The sequence below is a fragment of the Dermacentor andersoni genome, chromosome 1, assembly GCF_023375885.2.
Source record: "Dermacentor andersoni chromosome 1, qqDerAnde1_hic_scaffold, whole genome shotgun sequence".
In the NCBI taxonomy this organism is placed as follows: Eukaryota; Metazoa; Arthropoda; class Arachnida; order Ixodida; family Ixodidae; genus Dermacentor; species Dermacentor andersoni.
Window position 1 is genome coordinate 98,400,320 of NC_092814.1, and position 21,375 is coordinate 98,421,694.

At 43.6% G+C, this 21,375-nt stretch overlaps 1 protein-coding gene across 4 annotated transcripts in view; it reads left to right on the forward strand.

The window, feature by feature from the left end:
* Nucleotides 1–19,176, forward strand: part of LOC126543290 (uncharacterized) — a 98,840-nt gene extending 79,664 nt beyond the window's left edge. For all 4 annotated transcript variants that reach the window (XM_055061827.2, XM_055061826.2, XM_055061828.2 and 1 more), the window contains 7 exons: nt 2,737–2,872; nt 2,970–3,023; nt 3,149–3,303; nt 3,755–3,890; nt 3,962–4,054; nt 4,887–4,990; nt 8,837–19,176. In XM_055061827.2, the coding sequence (XP_054917802.1) occupies nt 2,737–2,872; nt 2,970–3,023; nt 3,149–3,303; nt 3,755–3,890; nt 3,962–4,054; nt 4,887–4,940 (628 nt within the window). In that variant the 3' untranslated portion in view covers nt 4,941–4,990; nt 8,837–19,176. The remainder of the gene's footprint in view (nt 1–2,736; nt 2,873–2,969; nt 3,024–3,148; nt 3,304–3,754; nt 3,891–3,961; nt 4,055–4,886; nt 4,991–8,836) is intronic.
* Nucleotides 19,177–21,375: the final 2,199 nt, after the last annotated feature.

The following is a 21,375-nucleotide window of genomic DNA, read 5'->3' on the forward strand; positions in this document are numbered from 1 at the left end:
GTTCGCATACATTTTGTAATAGTCAATTATATGCACATTCAATAGGTTTTGTAAATGATAATTAAGCTTCGATTTTGTGACCACAATGTCAAGGTTATGGTGACCACAGTGCTGTGAAGCACTATCACAATGTGAAGGCTACCAATGTGAAGGCAATCGTTGGTTCATCATGGCCACGGAGCCTATGCATCGTACAACGAGTTTCGGCCACTTGCATGTGGCTTTTGAATATCAAAGAGCGTTCTTGAAGGCCATTTTCCAAGCAATCTTTCTAACTTATAAGTCTTTAAAATATCGCCAACTGTTCATTCAAGTCACTAAAAAAGTCACTGATTGCTAAATAGCAAACTTTGCCGTAAACAGACAAGAAGTCTCAAAATATAGCGTCAAAATCGCTAAAATGGCAACACTGATAAAAAAGCGGTAAATTATTCAAGCAAATTTGATTTTGTGTTTTCAAAGATGATTAGGTTAGACGGCTCCAACAAACACGGGACGATGCAAGTGATGGTAGATTAAACTTGTTTTGGACAGCCTAGCGATAGCTTTCTCAGCAATGTAGGCTTGCAAGGCATGTCCCGCAGGTGTCTCGCACCGCAAAGTACGGAGTCACGCGTTATCTGCTACAGCACGTGGAGGCAAGGCCTGAAGCAAGGGGATACGTAATAAATAAATCGGGCCCATGTAAGCCCAATTCTGAGAGAAAACTTGGCATCAGCTGTTTTGTTATGTTTGTGCAGCGTGCAGCCGACAGTGCTCACTTTCACAAGTGTCTGCGCGTAGGGAGGTGGATCAATGGCCTACTTTCCCTTTTAAATTCTGACTGTGGGGGGAGGGGCACAAAACCCCCAAACCGGCAGATATGCCTATGACAAGCATGGTGTCACGCACGTCCAGGCGCATATAAAGACATCTCACTCGAAAACCACGAGCACTAGCTGTCACAACGCTGATGTGGTGAAGACCGCCGGCAGCAATAAGCGAACGCTTCATGCTGCTTCAGTTTCACCGCAAGAACACCTTTCATGACCAAATATGTGAAACTAGTCTTGAAAGCTATGGGAACCTCAATTGCCCTATTGAGGTTCAATTGCACCATTGACAGACCAAGTAGCCCGAGTCAATGTCTAGATCAAGACTTGAAAGACTTCAGACTTGCAGAGGTGGGGAAATTTACGAACTGCTATATACTGTGTGTGCTATATAAATACCAGTGATGAGTGCGTTGAAGAACCAATGTGGCCGAGACTCCACATGCAGCTGGTGGAGAGGCCAGACCCTATTATCAGTGCTTCAAGGCGCCTTCTGTAGACCCAAGTGATCTTGGTTGTCACTCTAGGCGCATATATTCTGCAGTTTCAAAAGTGAGGGGGGGGGGCAAATGACTTACTTTGCCCCCCCCCCCCCCCCCCCCCGATACATACGCCTCTGATAAAGGAGGTGCACATTTGAATTGGGAGTGTGTTAGAATTAGAAATATGCTGCCAAATGCCAAATGGCGTTTTTCTACAACTTGCTTAATTCGACCCACCGCATAATTAAATAAATTTTGTCGGTCCCGTCAGGGTTGAATTAACGGAAGTCAATTGTATTTGGCTTTCACTGTGTGTTGCTTTAACACTTTCAATCTTTTCTTTTTTTTTTTGGGGGGGGGGGTGATCCCACCCCCATAGTTTTTTTTCTTGAATATTATGAAACGAGCACAACGGTCTTATTTTTGGTTATTCAGAAAGGGAAATGATGACACGGATAATGGCAAATGCTCTCTTGGTATGGTCTTTACATTCCTGTCTCACAAAAGGAATAACTTGAATAGCAGATGCAAAAATACCATCGCTCTTTGTACTTTTTCATGATGTCAGGGTCGGAATGGGATGCTGTTGAAGTTGCCTGTTCTGCATGTGGACAACAAACTATCACCTTCTGAGTCCAAGCTTGGCTTGTATGCAGAGTCTGAAGAGCAACTGTTCCTATCAACATCTGAAGGTGCTGCATGAGCAGCCATCTCAAAGAGATCACACGGCCACACTCAAGGAATGAGCCCTTGATTTATTTGAACTCAACCAGACAAAGCAGAGAGAGCAGCAGATGAAACAGATACTACAGAGGGCAGGGCAATCTTAGAGAAAGTACACCAACAAAAGGAGCGCCCTTGTCACTGGAAAGGAGGCAAGCTGTAGTGAAGATAGCAAGAGATGTTTAAAAATAATAATAATAATAAAAAATTTTGTTTAAACGTATAACAGATGGCAGAAACACACAAGAGTAGTGACCTTATACTATGGTGCAAATATTTGAATGGAGGAAAATTGCCACCGTAGTGGTGTACAAAGCCCGGGAGCCACCTTTCTCATTTGCGGATGTGCGTGCTCCGCGTGGCGCAACCGTGCCCACATAAAGGCTCATTCCACAGCCACTAACAAAAACCCAAACTGAGCAAACCCAGAGAGAGGAGAAAATATGTTTCTAGAAATATACAACAAATGGCAGAACCACCTCAAGGCTCGCCAACTTCGTGTTACTGCCAACATCTGAGGGGAGAGAGTGGAGAATGCATGGGTACATCTCTGACATGGCGGAACAGAAACGTGGAAGCGTACTGGTACTTCAGTGACACTAAAAAGTTAAGGAATTAGATATATATGTCTATAAGTGGGCATTTGTAATGGTTATCCTTGTTTTTCATGTCACAAATAAAGTTATGAGTTGCTGTTTTTCATTGATGTTTTCCTTAAGGTTTCTAGCTGGTTCTGAAGAACCTGGAAAGAAGCTTTCAAAGATTAGCAAGACCTGGCTCCCAGCATTTGTGCTAGCCTGTTCCATCAGCTCAGACCAAGTGATGCCATTGCATTATAAATCTCTGAAGCCTATGGTAATCTAATTTAAATTATTGTTTTCTTCATTTTCTCTTCTTTGTTGCTGTTTTTGTAATTCTATTTTCTTTTTTTCTTTTCGATTCTTTACTCTAGGTACAGACCATGGTGTTACAGTTCCTTCTCTTGTTTTGTCAAAAGAACGACAGTGTAAGTGTGATTGTTAGTGTATGTACTCAAGATACTGCCTCTTGTTAATGCTTAGGCCTGAAACGTCAAGTTGTTTTTTTATTATCCTTGGTGTATAGTGTTCTTTTTTTTTTAATTGTGTGCAGAAGCCCAAAGGTGGCTTGAAAATTCTTTTGTCAAGATTCCTGCAAGAGAACCCAAGCCTATGCACTTCCTTAGAGCCTGCTAGCTTTGACAGTGCTTTGATGAACACCCTGATGTCTGCCCTGGACTTCTTTATGCTTCTGGTTTACTGCTTCAAGTAAGAATACTTTTTTTGTGAGAGGGGCTTTTACTTAAGAAAATATTATAACACTTTCATATTACTTGCTTGCTGCAAAAAATTTTGTATGCTAGATTGTTGTGCTCAGATGTTTTACCAACCATAAGTAGATAACACTGTCAAATTACACATTCATGGCTTCTTTTTAACCTTCAAAAAAGAAATAACTGGCTAAATAATGTATGTGGATATGAAAATATAACTCGGCAATGTATACAGCATCCTGACTGCAACATCATCTAGGTTGTGCTACTATTTTTCAGTTTTGATACTTTTGACAGCACATCCCCTTTTATTTTTTACTTTATGTGCTCTTTCTGCTGGCACATGTCTGCCCCTGTATTCCTGCTTTTGACTTGTTTTGCCTGTATTCAGCATTTTCAGATGTTAATATTTTAGGTTACTAACTGCATCCAATTTTCTACTATAGTTTTATAGTTAACTGTGTGGAGCAGCAGGAAGTGAAAAAGAACTGTTGCATCAACACTGCTATTTTGCTCATGGTACATATTGACACAATCGACGGGGACATATTGAGTGATGACAGAGCTCCCGCAGAACTTCAGGTATGTTCGGAGCAAATGCAAACTAGCCATTGCCATGATAGCTGGAGTGTTTGTTAACTCTGTGGTTTCAGGCGGAAGGAGTGTGCACACCAATTTCAACATCTGCTAAATTGTACTCATTGATAAGAAATGCACCACCAGCGCTCCTCAAGTCATTGCCAAAAGTAAGTTTTGCATATCTAACCATATTATTATATTCTTTGCCATTAGTATCACACTATCAATGAAGTGTGCATGGAAAATGTATCAGCAATACACTGCATTTCAATTGTAATGACTCTGGCGTCATTGCATTGTTAAGACTTTTTATACTATTTATGAGTAGCACTCATTAATAGAAAGATATCCTGTTTGGGGATATCTCATATACAGAGTTGAAGATGGTCTGATTAACAGAGCACAGTTTCACGCATTGTTATTGGCTTGTGGGAGCAGTGACATCACTGGCTTGACCTCGAAGCTAACCGTACTACTTGCAGCTTGACTGGATGATGTTGTGGTGCTAGGCATATGTGTAACTGATGTGCACTGTGCTGGCCCGATGGCTATGACATTCTGAGCAAGTGGTCATGGGTTTGATTTATGGTCATAGTGGCTGCATTCCAATAGGGGTAGAATACAAGAACGCTTGTGTACTGTGCTTTCAGTGCACATTAAAGTGCCCCAGATGGTCAAAATTAATCTAGATACCCTCAGCACAGTGTCTGTCATAGCCGATGTGCTGCTTTAGGCCGTTAAACATAAACAGGCAATCAATCAATGGTTGTGTTTAACTCAAGTGTAAAGAAGGCATTACTTTAGGGGCGCATATATCAGTGATGAAGTTGGATAATGGCTGCTGAAAAAACTTTTCAAACTGGATGAGTAATACAGATTCTTATTGCCAACACTAGATCTTCATTCTGATTCATGTATGCACGTGTAGATGCCGAATGAGTAATAAGGTTCCTACTGCTAGCACTAGATCTTCATTACAATTCATGTGTGCATGTGCAGACCACCCTGGCCATGTGTCCAACAGTATTTCGTCAGTGCATCGAGCATCTGTAACCGTGCCAACACACCTGTGACGATGTGGATGAAAAGTGCATTAGTTAAAGGTAAAAAAAAAAGATACAGGAAAACAAACACCCCTCTATTTGTTCTCTTCGTATGGTTCTTTGGGCAAGAAGGAGGGCCTTTGTTTTACAGATGCTTCTGAGAATGTTATTAATTTTTGGCAGGACATCCTCTGCATATCTTTCTCTTGGCACAAAATACTTGTTGCTGCACCTTTTGCTGAAGTAACTGTGGCTTCTTAAGTGGTGATCATAGTTTCAGGCGAAGCTAAGCTAGCAGACCAATCAGACCTGCACTGTGAAGGCAGACGTATACTAGCAGCTGTAGCCTTGGCAGTCTGGCAACCATTATTGCAAAATGCAATGACTTAACAGAGGTTTGCATACGCAGATGTGTTAGTGTTGTCTTTCTTGTTTTATTGTTTACTTCACATCACATATGAGACTACCTCTGGTAAGGTTGCATACAGGCTGCAGCTCCATTTTTCCATGAGACAAAGTGAGCGAGAAAATGAAAGCCTTTTCAATTTCGTTGTTACGTCTGGTTGTAGAGCAAAAACCAAAGAGAAAGGACAATTTGCTTCTGTCTTTGTTCTTGCTATCCACAGCTCATTACAACAATACATCAAGTTGCCTAGATTCTTGTACATTTCATCCTATCATATGATTAGTGCCAAGTGTAGTAATGTTTATACACTAAGATCTCGGGTTAGAGGTAGAGAAATGTGGCTGAACTATTTTAATGTCGAATTTTCGAATGCACGAAGAAGACCAAATGATTATTGAACCAACAAACCTTTATTAGGGAAAAAATTTGCTGTCCTTGTTTGTATTTTGCATGAAGTATGCATGCCAAGTTTAAGTTTCATAAACTCATGCGAGCTACACAGTACTCACATTTTGTGAGAAGTTGCAAAAAAATGCTTCACTATGGTGTGTACCATGTGATCCCAACAGTGCTGTAGTAACAGCCACATGAAGTGCGTGTCTGCTGTGGTGTAAGCGCATTTTAAAGGTTTGTAGCCTAGATTGCACAGCCTTATATATTGGAACATTGTTTTGTTTACACTTATACATTTTATCTCAGTGTCGTCAAAATTTTTAATATGTAATAGAGGACACATAAGTGAAGTTAATCAGCCTACAGAAAATTGCTGTGGTAAGACACATCCTTAATTTTGTTTAAAGCCTGTATGCTAAAGCATAGCCTCCAAGGCACATTTTGCTCCGCCCATCCCATTCGGTGTGCTCCCCAGCAAGAAAGTATAATGGAGTGCGCGTGCCCAGCTGCCCAGAGGTGGTGCCATTAGCCAAGGGCTCTGGTGCTTATGCAGGTGGCGGTAGAAAGCACATTGCATCAGATCTCAATGTGCACATTGCCTCTCTTTTCACATTGTGAAAAGGTATTTTCAGCTCTGCCTCGAACATTCTGCCGCCTCATCCACTTAATCCTTTTGTGCCTTTATTTTTTCCTGCACCTTTTTATATCCCTATCCATAAATTTTTTTGTATCTATAGTCTGCACATATGTTTATTAGCTTATTTTTCTAAACTAATCATATGTATGTTCATACACCATCCATGGTCTGTCAACTGGTAGCTTATCCTAGTTGGCAGATTTGTACTGTTGTCTGTTTAGTTTTGATTTCTTTCTTTCTTTCTTCCTTTCGTTTGATTTCTTTTTGCGGTGATTCAGCAATTGATATGGCAATGTTTGCATTTGTACGCCTTCTTTGTAGTGCAGTAATGTTCGTATAATATTTGCTAGTATCTCCCCATGCATATCTTTTCCTGTTCTTTGATGTTATGTGCTATTGCTTTGTGTGAATAATGTTTTTATTAACTGATGCTTTTTTTATTTTTTCTTGTTGAATAATGTTTATTTTATGTTGTAACTGTATTCCCCCTTTACCCAATGCTTTCCTGAAGGCCACATAACATATTCATAGATAAATATATTACAAAAAAATAAAATAAACATGCCGTAAGCAGACATGCAGGAAAGCTACTATGCAGTATTTTTGTGTTCAGTGTTATTCATATTTTAGTCATTACTATTTTTAGTTATGGTAATGTCTGCTTGGCCAGCAACTACATGTACTAATAAACAAGTAATTTCATTATTCCAGAACACACAGATTTTCTTTATTCCGCAAGAAAAAAAAATATTATTGAAGTTTGCTGCTCCTTAGCTAAGACAAATGTTTGTGTGCTTGCACATTTCAGTGACACTTCCCCTCGAGTATTTGCCTTCGTACTGGTATACTTATTCATAGACAAGCATACAATGTTTCTTTCTGTACTTTCATATAATAATTTTGAATGCCTTCTTTTGTGAGCTGATACATATCATACGTGCAACACTGGTTCCTGTCAGGAAACAGGGTTCAAAATTTTAGAACGAAATGGCGAAGTGAGCCCTATTACAATTGGTGACTTAGTACGACAAAACGTTACTGTGGCAATTGCGGAAAAAAGAAAAGAAAGGAAAAAAAAACTTGGGTGTACATGTCAAAAACACAATATAATTAAGGCACTCCATAGTGGGACGGCTCCAGATTCATTTTAACCACCCGGGATTCTCTAACGTGCACCTATATCTAAGTACACTAGTGACTGCAGAAGGTTTCTGTGAAGGGATCATGCTACGTCTTGCTTCAAGCCCTATCATGATGCCAAAATGCACAGACGAAAGCAAGCGCCGACAGCAGTAGGCAACTCGTTCAAAGCTTTCAAGCCAGCTCACAAGGTAAATGTAAATATAACCCGCAAATTGCGACGTATAGTGTGTTTCCGGTACACGACGAACTCTTGCAGAAATATTCCACTTCTACATACTGATGTGAATGTAGTGGGAGTATGTGGGTAGAAAAAAAAAATTGAGCAATATGCCTTAGGATGCATTTTTCTCCTCGTAGATCGTCAGCCGTCATTTCTGAATCAGTAAGGGATGACATAGCAACGCAAAAGCATTTTTTTTCTCTCCTCATCCAAACCACAGCAACAGCACCGGAGTGGCCAAAAGCCTCCCCGGCACATGAAAAGCACTCAGTCGCAAGCGCTGCAATGGGAAGAAGGAGCTGGCCACGCCCACCAATGAACTTGCACTTTTTCAGTGCAAATGGGCAGGCCAGAGCAAAACCTGCCAGCATGCACCACTTAGGAGGCCATGGCTAATGACAGCCAAGCAGGCCCCCACAAAAAATGAAGCCTGGCGCCAACACTCTTGCTTTCAGTCCTTATTGAATTATAACATCAACAAGAAGCAACATAGAACTTATTACCGTGTAGCTAAGCCAAATATTTGCATATGTGGTGCCAAAGCTTGCGAAAAGGGCTTTGTTTACACTGCATGCACTGCCCTGGCTTTCTATCATCGGCTACACCTAGCAACCAAGGCTATGGAAAAAGTAAAGCCCCTCCATGACGTTTTCTATCGACCAGGTCAAGTACCACCAACGACTAAAGCCATTAAAGGGCTTGAAGCGCACATCCACATGCGCTGCCAGTGCGCAACCACCGATTTCCAATGTGCATGGAGGAAGCAAAAAAACTTCATCCATGCCAACAGGAGTGCCCCAGTTGTTGCTTTAATGTTCTCTTGTTTGTTGTGAACCCATGTGGGAGCTCTTGTTCAAGGGCACTGGGGATAGTGGCAGCATGTGTGCTTTGTTCCCACGCACACCTGTCAAGAGAGGAGCTGTTTCCTGTAATTCCTCCTGTCGCTCGTTCTATGAGTACTGATTTTAGCTACCTATATACTCCTCCCCTCCCTTTAGTTACGACTTCTCAATGTGTATTTACACTCGCACAGACTTATGCATGTGATCGAATTAGGCTGAGAAACAAAATTTCAACGAACCTGATTGTACACTTCTGTAATTTCAGGTCACCGAGGTCAAACGATTGCACAACCTGCCAAGAATGACATTCTAGAGTGAGCAGAATGGACAGCTTCCCACCTTTAGACTTATGGACAAAAATATATTGCTGATACTAATAATGTTTTTATGCATCGAATAAGACTGTTTTTCACAGTTTGTAAATAGTGGTGATACATACTCTATGGTATTTGCAAATGATTTGGAATAAATACACGCTACACTAAGGGAATTCAGCTAGTCTTTCATGTACTCAATAATTGTTCATCACATGTTTCATCTGCGCTGTATTCTTTACACATTTTAATAAGTGTATGCGCCCTCTCACTCTGTGGCCAGTTAACCTCTTGCTATGCTATACTTATGTTTCACCGCAAGGCTGCGGCTTTTCCTGAAAACTATGGCACATACTCGTAAGGAAGGATTGCCCAAGCTCTGATACAAAAACATATGAACCAAGTTGAAACTCAACAACCCTAAAAAACAAAGAACAAGAAAGGAACTGCAATTCATGGTTCCTTTCTTCTCAGTATCACTGAATGTGCACTTAGTGACTTCGTTCAAAATTTGTGTTTTGGAGCAGGTGAAATTTGGTTTTGAGCGATGCAAAGCACTCAATACAAAAAGAGGAAATGTGAAAAAAATTAAACATATAAGCTTTCTGGTGGCAAAAAATAGTCATGGAGAGAGGCATATTTTTTTTTCGAGTGCGACTCGGGCTGTTTGCACCAAATGAAAGCCATAGAGTGGGAAAAAGCTTACTCCCATTTGATCGAAGGGTATTTCCAAATAGCTCCTCTCTCAGATGAGAAGCACCATAGGAGAGAGTTGTCCAGATATTCCATGATGTGAGTCATAGAAGTTTCACAATGTGTACGCACACCAGCTTTTAAGCATGAAATACTTTTAGCTCCCATTGTCAGTGACCTTGAGCCAAAAGCCAGAGCTGTTATCCAGGTACTCAAATGAGAACATCCGGGCAAGGTGTGAGAACAAAACAAGATCATCCGGGAACCAGTCAAAACATAAGAAAATGTGGGCTCTGGCCCCCAACCCTTTATACAGGACTGCATTACATACACTAGTTACTGCCCACACAAGTTACAGAAAAACTTGCTTCCGAGTTCTTCCTAGTGTTTGTTCACAATATCACTCAAGCTGTAACTTCTAGTACGCTGAAGCTTTATTTGTCATTTCGAATAGCGACGTTCAAACGGCAGATACAGGGCACCGTATACTTCATTGTCATCTTTTGGCACTGAGACAGGGTTGGCTGCGGTATTTTGAAGACCAGTGGTGTGTGAGTTCCTTGGCGCGGGTTTTGCGTGGTGCCACCTTCAGGTGCTTTTCGTCTTCTAGCTGGGCAGTGTACTCTGTCTCCCTGGCGTCTTTCACTGCCTGTCGTGCTGCCTTCAGCCAGTTTTCTTCCTCTAACTGGGCAGCGTCCATCTGGACCAGTGCGCAGTATGGCATGGTGTGGTGTGGTGGGGCGTGCCATGGTGAACATGAACTACACCTATTTTAAGATTGTGGCTAGTATCATCTCCAACAAATCTGCTTTGCCGGTGGCTATTTCATGCTTACAACTACACTCGATTACGGGAGAGCCAGCAGTTTTTTAAATAAAGATTTGTGCATGTTAATTCTACACCTTTAAGGGCACTATGAATTAGTAGTTTGCTTTGCCAGAATGAGCAAAAATAAACATTCCACGAATACGCAAGGTGCTGATAATGTACTGATGCAAGAAGGGGCGCAAGGTTTGGGCTTTGAAGAATTTGATTAAATCTTTTGACTGCTTGTAAGATCAAGTATGGAATTGACTCAACTGAATGTGTAGAACTTGCCAGGAAATCAACAGCTTCAATAGTATAAAGCCCAGTATAGCCGGGTATCTGCATGAATCAATCTTGTTTACCATGGAGACTAAAATTCATATGGAGTGGCAAAATAATAGAGAAGCAATCTCAATGCAGAATAATGTTGCTGGCAGTGTTATGGAGAGGCAGACCAACAGCTGAAAATTTGCCAGTAAAGATAAATGTAATCTTGGACATGCACAGAATAATTTCTTGAACCCAGTGCATCGCTGCATTGCCAGTACCGTCCACATGGAGTGACGGCTTGTTAGCACTGAAATTTTGCACAGACGTGCAATTTAGCAATGAATGCAATTTTAATCTTCTACTTGCCTCTGTAATTAAGTGTTATTTATTTATTTTTAACACTGCCACTCTCATTTGAGAGCATGGCAGGTGCGCATTACAAAGGGATAATCCTGTATTAAAGAAAACATAATCGACATTTTGAAAGCATGTGCACTGTGCACACACGCATGTACGCACAAGAACAATGAAGCACATCTACCAGGGTAGGATTACAGCAATAAAGATGCTCTAAGCAGTTATTAATAAAGAGAAAATCAGACATCCATCCAGTCGTAGCAATTGCTACAAAGGAAACCCATGCGGGTTCCTCGAAAGAAAAGCTTTGCAGTTGAACAAAAATTCGTCCTGGTTCGGGACTCGAATCCAGGACCACCGCCTTTCCATGGCGGTGGTTATTCAAGTTATTCAAGCAAAGGACATCAACATTGTAATAAATTTTAACAGTGTACAATCAACTGCATTCTACATACAACAAAGAACAACAAAAATTAAGAAAGGAAAAAAGATAGGAAACTTCTAGACAGAGCATTTAAAGCAAAGATCACACACACAGATCAAAATGAATATTTCGAAAACATGCATGCTACACACACAAAATGAAGCGCAACAACCGAGGAAAGATTACAACCAGTTTGCTAAGCAAGACAAGCAGCTTGCCAAGCAAAGAGAATCAATGTCATATCAATCATGCTCAATGTGCAAACAGCACAAAATAATACTGAGAAATAAAGAAAGCAAACCACAACCACACATGGGGATTGCAATCTGTTACAAAAATGGGAATGGAATAAAGAAGCAAACAAGTGGTAGTACAAGAACAAAGTGACGTGCAGTAGCACAAGCAATCTCTTGCACCAAGAAAATCGAGACACATTTGACCCCCTATTGCCAGCAAATATTAGGATAAGGAAATAGATTGTATAAGTGCAGGAATCTATGCAGACAAAACTAGCGTTCAAATGATAGTGTTGCATGCAGTAATGGCTATGGTACTACAAGTTAGTTGTAGTTTCTAACTTGGCAGTGAAAGTGGACAATGTTTTGGTGTTCGTGACATCTGGATTTAACCAATTCCACTTGTGTCTTAAGTCAAAAAACAATTGCCCAAACAAGTCGTTCTTGAAAGAGTAGTCTATTAATGTGTATTTATGCCTAATCTGAAATTTTGGAATTTTCAACAACTTTTATAAAAACATCGCCATTCTAAATAAAAAATTCACTTGCAACAGTCGCTAGATTTTAACATTTTCTTTTAAATGCAACAAAACTCGTCAAATTTGGTGCAGTGGTTGCCGAGAAAAGCAATTTCTCCTTTCCCATGTATTTAGATAAGAGCCCCCAGTAAAGCTCAGTGGCGGATACAGGGGGGGGGGCATTGGGCGATCGCCCCTCCCTCTCTTCCACCTCTCTCGACAACGATATTTTGGCACGTGGAATTTTTTAAGTCGCTGTGGTGGCCATCGCTGTCCGCGGCAAGCAAAGCACCCTTCACTTCTATCTTTTGTTAGGCGTGAAACTGGCTAACGCAACCGCAGCATTAGTGGAAGCGAGCTAATCGCTTCCTCCCCGCCTTAAATTTACCCCTTCAGAGAGTAGAAGGTCGTTTAAATAAGCGGGGCCATCAGCGCGGCAGCAAAGAGGGAGCCTTTCCTTCATCATCACCATCATCATCATCAGCCTATTCATGTCCACTGCAGGACGACGGCCTCTCCCTGCGATCACCAATTACCCCTGTCCAGTGCCAACAGATTCCAACTAGCACCCACAAATTTCTTAATTTCGTCGCACCATCTAGTCTTCTGCCGTCCTCTACTGCGCTTCCCTTCTCTTGGTACCCATTCTGTCACCCTAGTGGTCCAACGTTTATCTAGCCTGCGCATTATAGACCTGCCCAGTGCCATTTTTTTTTTCTTAATGTCTATTAGAATATTGTCTATACCCGTTTGCTCTCTGATCCAAACCGCTCTATTTCTGTCTCTTAAAGTTATGCCTAGTATTCTTCGTTCCATCGCTCTTTGCGCGGTCCTTAACTTGTTCTCAAGCTTCTTTCTCAGTCTCCAAGTTTCTGCCCCATATGTAAGCACCGGTAAAATGCACTGATTGTACACCTTCCTTTTTAATGATAATGGTAAGGTTCCACTCAGGAGCTCACGATGTCTGCCGTATGCAATCCAACCCATTTTTATTCTGTGAATTTCCTTCTCATTGTAAGGGTTCCCTGTCAGTAATTGACCTAGGTAAATGTATTCCTTCACAGACTCTATAGAGGCTGACTGGTGATCCTGAACTCTTGTTGCCTTGGCCGGCTATGCATGATTATCTTTGTCTTCTGCATATTAGTCGTTAACACCACTCTTACACTCTCTGTTAAGGCCCTCAATCATTTGTTGTAACTCGTCTGCATTGTTGCTGAATAGAACAATGTCATCGGCAAACCGAAGGTTGTTGAAGTATTAGCCGTTGATCTTTACTCCTAAGCCTTCCCAGCCTTCCTAGCCTTTCCTTCTCTCTCCTTTACTCAGAGACACATGTTCCCTTACTCCGCACTGAACGAGAAGAAAGGGGGTCAACCGAGGGGCCCGATTTTTATTAGTCATATTACAAGAAGCCTACAAACACTGACACCAAGGCATCACACGCGAAATGTGAAGGTTGTGGGATCGTTCCCCACCTGCGGCAAGTTGTTTTTTCATCCACTTTCATTTCCATTAATTTATCATTTCTTTATTTCATTTATTAACACAAGTAATTTCTCTTATGTTGTCCTTGGCGTCAGCGTTTGTTGGCTTCTTGTAAACTTACTCCACACTGCTATGTTAGGAGTCCGTATTGGTATGAGTCACCTTTTATTATCATGGATCTAGAAACGGTTCAATGTCATTAGCCACTGTAGTGTCATTCAAACTCGCGCATTCACACAGTGTGCGTTACTCATGCTCCAAAAGAGGACGGCACAAGTCACCTTCAGCGGCTGATGTAAAACAACTCTCGCAGCGCACGGCGACCAACGCGTAAGCTTTTACAATTTTCGCAATTAATATGCCTTGTATATGGAATACAGCGGGTAAAACTTATGGCACTGCCCTTTGTGAATCACTCAACAAAGTTCCAACGCACTGAAAGCCAAAAATCGCATTTGTCAGGCGTGTTCAAAGCGCGTCCACATTTGTGGACAGAATTAAGTTGTGAACGTAGAGCGCTCGGTGCCCCATTTGTGGACATAACTTGTGGGTGTGTAGATTTGGTGCGTCTTTTTTCATGTTTCGCAGCTTGTTATCTCACGGATTTTGTTTCAACCTCCGCAGATGGGTTAGTACTTGATTTTTTTTTTATATACACTGGTAAAAGTACAGTCCTCGCTGACGACATGAAAGACAGGCTGAGGAGTTTTAATACAGCTTGTGGAGACAACTGCGCATCATCCACATATTTTCACGAATCTATATTTTACTGCATTGAGGATTTTTGATTGCTTGCTTCAAGAGAAAAATTTCATGCCTGGGAGAGTAAATCCAAGCTGCAGTGAGGATTGATGCTGTAAATCTTCGCAATGAATAGCAAAGTTATCCATGGAGAATCGACCTCCCCCGTTTGTGTGAACAGAATGTGTGTCTGGTCAAATGGAAACAAAGGCGTAGATTCCTTTTCCAGTGCTGTTGGAACAGACCCTGTGTCTTCATAAAAGTGCTGGTCGAAGGAAAGTAAAAAAAAAAAAAAATGTTAGTACCACACCTCGGATGTGTATTGGAATATAATCAATTGATGAGGGGAATGGACCTCATCGACAGGTATATTTCACATACTAGGACGAAGGTCAACACAAAAAAATGGGCCGTTAGGATGCTCACACATGTTCTCGACACTGGTGTTTGCAATGCGTGGGTTGAATACCGTCACGACGCAACAGCTTACATTTACATCAAAGAGGTGCGGTCTCTCCTAGCTTTCAAGCAGGATGTAGCCGAAACATCAACCAGATGTAACCCAAATCGAAATGGTACCAGGGAATAAAGGTACGAAAGTAGACCAGCAGCTCGAGACCAAACCAGCCTAGCTGCCTGACGGCGATCCGAGAAAATGGTTTTGATCACTTCCCATAATTTTGTAGAATTGAAGATGCAATGCGATGCAGGAACAAAGATTGCAAAGTCCAGAGTTTAATTGTGCATAAAATGCAATGTTTCCTTGTGCCTGCTAGGGTAATAGATTTTTTAATTTTTACCATGCTCCCAACTAATGTCCACATTTGTGGACACATATGTATTGTTTGAAAATCTCACGATTTTTTCTGCACTTAAACGATTTCAAATGTAATGTTGAAAATGTTTTTGTTTCTTGCCTACAATTTTTTTTTTCAGTAGTAAAGAGGTTAAAGGGCAACTCCGGTGATTTTTTGATGTCCACTGATCTTAGAATATATGCTCTCTTTTGCACTCTGTTTATCTGTGCCGAATTGTATGGTTGCAAATCATTTAGTTTTCCTGAAAATGAATTTTCAGGAAAACCGGCCGCACGACGTGCGCGCGGAGACAGTCAAAGGTGAGGTGGTTGCGAGGGAGTAACGAGGGAGGGTGATTGGAGAGGAGTGGGGGGGAAGGGGCTCGGCCACCTGGATCACCTGGATCGACGCGCGTGCGCGCGACGATCTACGAGGCCACGCAAGGGAAACGGATTTTCGGGTTCGCCCAATACAGAGATGGCGCCACTTACCTCTGCTACCTAAAGCCCCTTGATAATTTGAAAGTAGCGACACTCTCCTCCTCACGGCGCTTTCCTCCTCGATTCTCCTCGCCCGCCGGCTGCGCACGGCGCGCTTTTCCTCCTGGGCTCCCGCGGACGGGCCCCAGGATTCTATGGAGGCGTGTTATTTTGGGCCAGTTGCGCGCCCCACTGGGGTTGCAAATTTTGAGAAATGCTAATAACAGCATCGATAATGCTGGAGGCAACGTTTATGAGGAGGTTGGTTTTTTCTTAAAGCCGTATGAACGGGGTATACCGATGTAAAAGGAGCTTTGGGGCGAGTTCTCCAGACAATTTTTCTGCCGCATGATCAGATGCTTTACTTCGCGCGTCTGATCTAGTATTGCTTGCGACACATCCCTTTGTGTGTGGCTTATTAAGCGAAAGCCTTAGACCTCTGTTTCAAGGTCCCGTTGTGAGCTATAGAAAATATCACCTGACCGAAGCAAGGCGGGAAGTGAACCAAAGCACGTGCAGCCGCGCTTAGAAGGTGATTAATGATTAGCAAAGTAATGATTGATTAGTGATTGTATTAAGATGAATTCGGGTGTATTAAGGAGGGTTAAGGTGGATTAAAGTTGATGAAAGTGGATTAAGGTGCATAAAGGAGGACAAGGTTGGATCAAGGTGGATGAAAGTGCGCTCAGGTGCATTAAAGACGATTATAGTGGATTAGGGTGGATTAAAGTGCATGAAGGATGACGGTGGATTAAGAATGATTAAGGTGCATTAAGGAGGATTATGGTGGGCTAAAGTGAATTAAAGTGAATGAAGGAGGATAAGGGTGGACTAAGGAGGATTAGGGTGGACTAAGGTAGATGAATGTGGATTAAGGTGAATTAAGGACGATTATAGTCGATTATGGTGGATTAAAGTGAATGAGGAAGCAGTAGGGTTGATTAAGGAGGATTAAAGTGCATTAAGGAGGATTAGAGTAGGTTAAGGTCGATGAAGGTGGATTAGGTGCATAAAGAGGACTCTCGTGGATTATGGTGGATTAAAGTGAATGAAGGAGGATTAAGGTGAATGAATGTGGATTCTGTGGATTAATGTGCATTAGGAGGATTATGGTAGACTAATCGGTCTTAATACTCAATGAACCCTAATTCACCTTAGTCCACCCTATTCCACCTTAATGCTCCTTCATCCACCTTAATCCAGCTTAATACTCTCAATCCACCTTAATACAACGTAATCAACCTACATCGCCCCTAATGCACCTTAGCCTATCATATACGGTCTTAACCCTCCTTTATCAATCCTAATCCATCATAATCCTCCATCCACCTTAATCCTGTTTAATAGTCCCAATCTACCTTAATACACCCTAATCCACCTCTATCAAACATAATCCAGCTCCATGGTCGCTAATACACCTTAATCTACACTAATCCATCATAATCCGCCTTAAACCTCCTTTAGCAACCCTAATTCACCTGAATCCACATTAATCGACCTTAATCTTACTTTATCCACCCTAATCCTAGTTCATGCACCCTAATCGGTCTTAATACCCTTTCATCAACCCTTCACTTTAATCCGCCTTAATCCTCCTCCACCCACCTTAATCATTATTCATGCGTCTTAATCCTTAAGGCACTCTAATCCACCTTAATCTTCTTTAATACACTCTAATCCACATTAATCCTCCCTAATCCACCTTATGTCAATCACTAATGATTCATTGATTAACTTGGGTAATCATTCTCTTATACAGGGGTGGACATGATTTGGGTCACCTCTGGCCTTGCTTGGGTCACGTGATACTTCCAGTTTACAACGCGACCTTGAAACATAGAGATCTAAAGGCTTTCGCATTAAAACTTAACAAAAAACTCAATGTTGACTAGCTAACGCTCATCACCAGCAATACCACGGGTATGCTTGCCACTATGTTTTTCAAGGTGCAAAGCAGAATCTATAATGCTGCACTTCCGACTGAATAACAACAGTTAGCGACGTGCGAGGGGAATATTAAGCATACTGAGGACAACCGCAAAAGCGCTGGTGAGCAGGCCCGAAGAATGAAAAAAAAAAATGCAGCATTACGGTATGCATTGCTACGAGCTATAAGAAAGACGCCTCAGCTCGCAAACAACGCTGTTCTTTGTCGGAACAAAGTTCTTTCGGCCAATGTCATGCAGCCACTGCTTCCTGCGCAAGCCGTCACGCTTTCCTTGTGGTATCACATAAACGGCATAACCATCTTCAGGCTTCTTGCTGCAGTTATATGCGCAACAGCCCGGCATAGCGCTAGCACATAGAGCAGGAAACACGGCGTACAACGTTCGCTACACCGAGCTAAAGTGCCGAGCCAGCCGTGCTCAGGAGGAAAATGGCGCGAACGAAAAAGAAAAATACAAGCAATACTCAAGATCCGCGCGTTTCCAAGGGCAACGGCAGGGAGACCAATCGTCGTACAGAAAAACGGGGGCGAAACTGGTTACCGCGGGGGAACACGCAAGGGGCGAGGAGGAGGCGAGGAGGTCGCGCGGCGGCGGCAGAGTTCAAAGAGTGTCGTTACTTTCAAATTATCAAGGGATCTTACTGCCACCGAAAGCGGGGAGTTTCCCCCCACTGGCCCCGCCGGCCCGGCGCCAGCTCAGCCCGCTGCATGACGTTTCATGCTTCGTTATCTGCTCTTACCGCGAAGCGTGCGCTGCTGTGCGTTGACCGGCGTGGGTAGTTTCGTCAGTTTCGTGGTCCTCGGTAGCTGTGTGCTTGTGCTCCGCGATGTTTCACCCGTTTCACGACTCGTACCACTCGTGCATCGTGCAGTGGTACACAAATACCCCAAAAACAAGCCCTGCAAGGTTGTTCCGGGTGCCTAAAGACAACAGGTGAGCGCTCAGACCCAAGGACATCAGAGCGCATGTACACGAACCCAGCCCTGTCCATGTGTGTGCTCCATGAGGCTCCGGACGTTGTTGCGTCTTGATTGTGCTACACTTGCCTCTTCCCGGTAGAGAAAGCTGACAAATAGATGTTCCTCCTCATTGTCACCTGGTCTATGACTCAATCAAACAATGTTAGCATTTTATTCTATCTTTTAGGTATTTTGCGTGTCATTGTTTTTGCCATTACCAGTGAGTTCTCCCTTCTTATAGTTGTCATGACTATGTCATACATGTCGTCCAATTTTGTGCAATATCTTAGTGCATATATCAGAAGCTCGACTGCATTTGGGTGGTGGTGGTAGAAATTTCAGTGTTGAGGGCGTTATATAAATTTTTTTTTTTTTACGTGTGTGTACATGAAACGGCCTTCGCGTTTTCTAGCGCTTTCTTTTGTTATTTCACCGTCTGTGAACTTTTGTGTTTAGTACTCTTGTATAGCCATGCACCTTTCACTTTTGCTCATTTTTTGAGCGTGTATCACCACCACGTTATAAGAAAAATCTGTTTTCGGAAACAAAGTCAATAAAGCGAGACTAAACATCTCTGGTGTTGGAAGTGGAATTTTTTTTTTATGTCCCGGCACATGCTGGTATAATATAAGTATGGGCAAGACTGCGTGCGTGCCAACGCGTAGCCCACGGCGCACCACGCGCCAGCTCGCAAGCAATGCCAATGCGCTGCGTAGCGCGCGCATTGCTTGCGCACTGGCGCGTGGGGCGGCGTAGCACGCGCGCGATTAAAAAAAAAAAAAACGCGCCGCGTACAGGTAAAAAAAAAAAAGTAAGCAGCGCGCGCGGCATGGGGGAAAGGGTGAAAGTGAGCGGAGCGGGTCGGGATAATAAAAACAAAGAAAAGAAAAACGTTTGGAAGAGGAGGCGCCGCGCAGCTGATATTCCTGTTGCCATGACAACGTAAACAATCGTGTGCGCCGCCATTTTGCTTCTGCGTCGCCCATTGGTTAGGGCCGTAACTGAAGGGGACCTTGGCGCTAGCGTCGAAAGAGCGTCTGCTCGAAAACAGCCAATGGCAGCCATGCGGAGATTCACCCTCCTGCTTTCATCTTTCGCTCGGTTACGAGGTATAACAACGCCGACGCTCGTCGCAGGAACGGGCGAGCTTAAAAAGGCGCCCACGCTGTATCGTCGACGGTCGCAGACCGCCATTCAAAGCGGAGCGCGGGTTGGGGATCATTCTGCGCATGCTCCGAAGAGAGCAGCCGACGTCACGCGCAATTCGGCTGGCGCCGCGCAAGCGCCGTAGCGTGACTGGCCGCAGGCGACGCTCGCCCGCGCGCCGAAAACGTCGGACTATAAACGCGTCACTATATGCACATTTTATTGCGATACACTCTAAAAAAAGTTTACACCCTTTTGGGTGTATATCTGCCACACAACGATAATCGCCATCTGCCTTGCTTGAGTTTCCTTTCTTGATAACGCCGCGCCCGCTATTTTCCTGTCGGCAGTGCTATGTTATGCTGATAACGCGCATGCCGTTCGTTACTGGCATGGAGGAAGGAAACTGAGGAGAGGCCCTACCCCCTCCGCGCGCTAGGAGAAAAGTGTGGAGGAAATGACGTACTAGGTTCTCTTTTTTGCTGTTTTTTTTTTTATTTCTTTGCTGTAGCGGCCACGTCTTTCGGGCCACAATGGCGGCTTTGTTGTGGTTCTGTGCGCTCACACGTGTTGCTCCGTAGGTTTCGTACCGTGGCAAAGGCGCCGTGCGGGCAGGTTTGCGTTGGTCTCCGTGTTTTGTTGCGCTGCGTTATCTGGACCGTGCTCTATTGGATGTAGCTGTGGCCAGGTGGGACAGGAGGAACTAAAGTCCGTGAAATGAACGTGCATGTAACTCTGTACGCAACGTACCGCGCCACGGCAATGGCTACAGACGAAGGAATAACCGCGGGAAATGTTGCCCTCTTTCGCGGAATTATGCTAACATGCTAACGATTGCTTAGTATTGCTGCGGAGCGCGCGGGTCCGAGCAGCACGGTTGCGCGAAGTGCGGCGTGGTTTCGCGAGAAATGTAAACAAGAGAGGAGAGCTGGCCCGATAGGCGGAGCAACGCCATGAGCAACGCCAACTTCCGGCTTCACTTTAGCTTCACAAAGAGTGACGCCAGGGCCTCTCCTTAGTTTCCTTCTTCCGTGGTTACTGGGAAGTACCGGGCTCGCAGCGTTAAAGAAAGGAAATGCGGGCAAGACAGATAACGATTGTTGTGTGGCAAGATACGACCCAATGGGTGTAAACTTCTTTTAGAGTGTAGCAATTATATGGACACTCCACGCGCACTTCTGCCTTCGCCGTCGCCGTGAGGTTCCCTATAAAGTCCAAGGGTAATAACCGTCGCCGCGCGCCCTGCGCTGTATGTGTGAGTGAAGGCATGCGAGGGGAGACGATGATCGTTTAGATGATCGTGGCGCAGTCTCGCCCGCGCGACAGGGACGGAAGCGGAGAGGAAGCGCGCCGTCTCCCGTGGCGCGCGAGGCACCCGAAGTTGCGAGGCGCCGGGGGTAGGGAAGGGAGGGAGGCGGCGTCCGACACCGGCGGCAGCTGGTGCTGTGTTCTCGGCGCTCACTTTGCGTTGAAGCGATAGACAGCACGAAGATCACCTCGCTCGCTGCGGCTGCGGTTCCTCACGCCAGCGTTTTGACAGCGAGTGTCAGCGAGCGTCCGCGGTCATCGAGTGTCATGTGTTCGTGTTTGCTGTGCGCGCTGACACCATGCTTGTTAATCTAGTTA